The sequence below is a fragment of the Nicotiana tomentosiformis genome, chromosome 4 (genome assembly GCF_000390325.3).
Source record: "Nicotiana tomentosiformis chromosome 4, ASM39032v3, whole genome shotgun sequence".
Classification (NCBI taxonomy): Eukaryota; Viridiplantae; Streptophyta; class Magnoliopsida; order Solanales; family Solanaceae; genus Nicotiana; species Nicotiana tomentosiformis.
Window position 1 is genome coordinate 105,582,570 of NC_090815.1, and position 4,967 is coordinate 105,587,536.

The 4,967-nt window shown below is 30.9% G+C and overlaps 1 protein-coding gene across 1 annotated transcript; it reads right to left on the bottom strand.

The window, feature by feature from the left end:
- Positions 1-1,216: 1,216 nt before the first annotated feature.
- Positions 1,217-4,298, bottom strand: LOC104121086 (cyclin-D2-1-like). The gene is made up of 6 exons (XM_009632981.4): positions 3,612-4,298; positions 2,971-3,057; positions 2,787-2,885; positions 2,390-2,591; positions 2,174-2,298; positions 1,217-2,022 (listed from the first exon to the last, which is right to left on the bottom strand). The coding sequence occupies exons 1-6, from the start codon at positions 3,939-3,941 to the stop codon at positions 1,786-1,788; spliced, it is 1,080 nt and encodes a 359-aa protein (XP_009631276.1). The 5' UTR covers positions 3,942-4,298; the 3' UTR covers positions 1,217-1,785.
- Between the last annotated feature and the right edge of the window lie 669 nt (positions 4,299-4,967).

Consider the following 4,967-nt stretch of genomic DNA (forward strand, 5'->3'; position numbering starts at 1 on the left):
TTATTCTTCCTGTTAGGAACATAAGAATTACTTTTTAACCCTCATTTCTAAGGGATCAGCAGTTAAATGTGCTGATGGACAGCTCAATCAACTTAGAAATAAAAGAAGAGTTTCGTTTCTATGCACTAAGGGCATAAAGTTATTTACACAATCAGATCAATAACAATAAATATGTCTCAATTCCAACTATATTTACACAATCAGATAATATAAAAAGATAATTACATATACTATTATATAATAAATATTAATTAATGACCTAGAATAAATGATAGACAACATACTACTCGTATAATAGATTAAATTGCATTAATGATTTAAAAAAAATTTACACTTTCCGTATATATGTAACTTAAATCCATAAATATAATCTTTTAAGGTTGATTGTTTGAAAATTGGATCAATTGTCAGCCCCTTTTCTTTTTGTTCAGGGAACTGATTCCATAAACCAAAAGGGCTAAAAGTTGAGAAAACTTTACAAATACAGTAGTATTTTTGAATGTCTGGCAGTGCCTATACTGAAAAAAAAATTGTAGTTTATTCTTTGCCCATAAAAGTGCTTTTTCTGCAAGTCCCATTCCAATTTACCAAATTAAAGAAACAATTAAAAAGAGGAAAGAAGAAAAGGATTCATTTAGTTATGTGTATATATATATTATATTATATTTTCAAGGCAAGAATTTGTGCCCATTGCATTGCCAAATAAAACTAGTCCATACTGATAAGGATAAAAGTGAATCAGTCTACAGTTAGTATTTATATAGCATAGCAGCAAGCCCCATAGTCCAACCAGACAAACAGTCAAAGAAGGACTAATCACATGTGCTCCACAAAAAGTATATGGCAGAAGGCTAATCTAGTCTTTTCATTTAATTTTGCAGCAGAAAAAAAATTACAAAATATAAAATTGACCGATAGATACAGTTATTAGCCAAAAGTATAAACAATATGCATATTAAAAATATTTTATTTATATTTTGGGATCGATTAAAAATATATAATTCTCAAGAAAGAATACATTTAGTTGAAGATTATATTAATAAAAGAAGGTTTAACTAAAAAGATTACACTATCATGCATCTTAACTTGTTATAGTAATTTTATCTTATTTTCGAGATTACCATTTTTTATGAAGATTTCTTGTAAATATCACTTAAATAACTCATAGTGTAAAAAAATCTTTTACATGATTAATCTTAATAAAAATGGCAACAAGTAACAAGAATCAAATGAGATATAACTAGACTGTATAGTTTAGAAATCATAAAGTATTTACACAAATCAAAAGTGCACAATGACACAAATAAAATGACACTCAAAATTTCTCTTCCTTCCCTCATAGAACATAACTCAAAATTTTCTCTTTGGGGTTTCAACTTCCACCACCTATTTTTTTTGTTCCTTTTTTTTTTAAAACATTAAAATAAATGCAAGCCCTCAACCCTAAACACAAACTTTATCTAACTCAAAACTCAAAAGCAAGACATACTATAAGAGTTTCTCTACTTTGTTTTTTTTTTGCATTCTCATTTTTTTCTATTTCTGCCTAATTGTTTCTGGCTGCTTTAGCTGTTAAGATGTCTAATATTTAACAGCTCCAATTTCTTTTCATGCTAATGGCATGAAACCTCTTGACTATATCTCCAATCTTCAACCACCAAAATGACCCAACTACTTACAATCTCTTTCCCCCCCACCATTTAATTTCTTTATTTGAAGTTGTGTTTGTGGGGTGCATTCTCAAATATCACACCAAAACTCTCATTCAGCCAAAAGGCTTTCCACTCAATATTCATCAATTTTTGTATCATTTAGCTTTCTCCTCTTAGCAACTGGACTACTATGTGAAGAATTAGCACATGATCCAACTCCTGATTCATCACTTTTGTAACTTAAACATGCAGCATCCAACACACCAATTGGACTTTGAGGAACAGATGGAATTGGTGCACTTGGTCCTTTAATAAAATCACTTGGTAAAGATAATTCTTGAATCAATTCAACACATTTCATAACTTTATCCTGCAAAAGCAAAGTAAAGAAGAAAGTTTTAATATTGTCCATACTATTAAGTTAATCAACATGAAAATGATAGGATTGAAAAGTGAATAAATGATCAAAGTTGTACTAATGTTTTTTTTTGCCTATGCTTTTTTGGACCACTATTATTTACCTTTTGTACATGCTGAACTAGAGCAGATGTTGCTTTCTCACTGTCTATTGTCTCAGTTTTTACTGCAACTGAGATTGCCACTGCTGCTGCTATCTCAGAAGGCTTGTATTCCAAGAAGTGAATTCCTGCATTTAATTTTCACCAACCCACAGATTAGCCATCAGAAAACAAGCACAAATCAAGATCTTAATTATCTCAAGGAAAAATGAACCTTACCTTTTAGTGTGCTTAGTAAGAGTAGTACTGATTTATTGATTAAAGATCTTGTAGCAATTTTATCATCATTTATCTTCTTTAGGAAATAATCAATGAATGAGAATGGGGTTATAGCCTGCATTCTCCATTTCAATGTGCTCAACACAAGGAGTTCCATTCTTTGTATGGTTCTTGCTTCAAATACAAACTTTGCATCCTCAACCTGTAACGATCATCGCAAATTCACAACCATTAATTTAGCCAATGCCCAACAACAACAACACACCCACTCTAATTCCACAAGTGGGGTCTCGGGAGGGTGGTGCGTGTGCGGACCTTACGACCTTACCCTTACCTGGTAAGCCATTACCCGAAAGTTATAAATTTAAAGATACTTAAGATTTCTTGTAATATTTACCTGTAAATCTAGAGATAGAGGAACATCAGTCTCCTCCATTTTAGCAGCAAGAGACAAACAAGCTACACCTAGTAACTGCATCATCCAAGCTTTACCCTTCTATAAAAACAAGAACATATACTATTAGCAATGTGATTAAATGAAACTAAGAGTAATACTAAGTTCAGTAATCAAAAAAACTTACAGGTAAGTCATAGGCAGAAAGAAATCTATCAAGGTAGTTGACAGCCAAATATGCACACATTGGCCCAAAACTGAAATGTGAATGAATCTGCAAATACCAATCCACCATTAGATTTACTTAATATCTACTCAAACCAAAATAAATACAAATAGTAACTGATAAACAATCACATTACACAAGAAGCAGAACAAGATAAGTAAAAAGGTAATAATCCAATAACAGACAGATAAGAATTTGGTGAAATAGGAAAAAAGACAAAAAAAAAATTAAAAGAGTGAAATCCCATTTCATTTAACGTATCAGCATTAGCTGACCATTAAACAAAACACCAAAAAGTATCCCAACAAAAAGTAAAACCCAGTAACCATTCATCAAACCTCCCCTATCCCCCCCCCCCAAAAGTTAATAATGACATTATATCAACCTCCTCCTTTTGGAACAAGAAAAATTACATCATTGACAACCCCCCCCCCCCAACAACCCCCTTAAGTACTGTTTAAGGAATCTTAATAACTCCATCAAACTCCATTAGCAACCAAAAAGACACATCTAAATATTTTAAACGTGAAATCTAATTAATCTAAGTGATTAAGAAACATTAATCAACAATTCCCATTTACAGAAAAAGGTTATGAACCAACCTTAGCAATCCAATCAAGAATCTCATCTCTAGCACCAATATCCAAATCACCATTTCTCAATCTATCAAAGTAATCAGCAGCAGCCATATGTTCACATTCTTTTTCAATAATCAAAGCTAAACACTCTTCACTCTGTAATGGTACACCAGTCAAAGATTCTTCCCCATAAAACAAGCTCTTGTTGTTTTCTTGACCATTTCGATGATTCCTAGAATACCATCTGTCTTCGTCAACAAATCCAACATCATCATCATCCTCATTGTAAAAAATACTGTTGTTGTCTTCTGCACACAAAAGACTAGAAACTGCACAATCCATACTTGGTGCCATTTAAATACCTCAAAAAAAAAACTTTATCTTAGTATCAATCTTCACTTAAACAAAACAAGTTTCGTTCTTTAGTAGTATATCAAAATCTGTGTTTTAACAAAACAATTTCAGATATAAAAGGATGAATCTTGAGGAAGAAAATGGAGGAAAATGTTTGATAAAACAGAGTATTAGGACTGAGAAGAGATATAGCGGCTATGTAAAAGAAAAGGGTGTTCTTTATATTGGATTTTTAGGGCATATAGAGGGGGGGCAGAGAGGGGAAGAGGGCTGCAATGGAAGAAAAAGGAGAAATGGGGGGTGACAAAAATATAGACAAGAAGAAGTGGAAATATGTAAGATTAGAGAGAGAAAGAGAGAGTTTTGTTTAGACATTTATGTCATAAGCATATTTAGAAGACATATACGCCGATACGCGGAGATATGTATATGTTAATTATGTATCTGTATTAATACACTTCGCCTTTAGTAGAATTTAGATATAGTATCACTGTAATTATACACGGTACACACACATTTTCTTCTTCTTTTCTTTTGAAGTATAACTATAATGTATATATACATATAATAAATAACCAATTTTTCTTGTTTGAAAAATAATGGAGTATATGATTGGAAAAAAAAAAATACTACAGGTCAATAATAAAAGGAGTACATCATTTGATGAGAATATTTTAAGAAATGTGATATTTGGTTTTATAATCTTTTTTTCTTTTCAGCAAAGATCATTTTTAACTCGCATTATATCGTATAATCGCAAAAGCATATAAAATTTGTATATTTTTTAAATATAATATATAAAAAATACATAATTTTTTTTGTATATTATTTTTAGAACGGTTGTACAATGGTTTTTTTTGTTGTACATTTTTACTTTATCCACCTTTATTTTTCTAGAAAGCCTTTATTCAGCTATATAATTTACGTTTTCTATGTCTGTGAAAAGATTGAAATTGTCAAGGGACATAAAATTTTGAAGAAGGATATAAATAATTTGGTACAATGGTGGAATTTAAAAACATACTA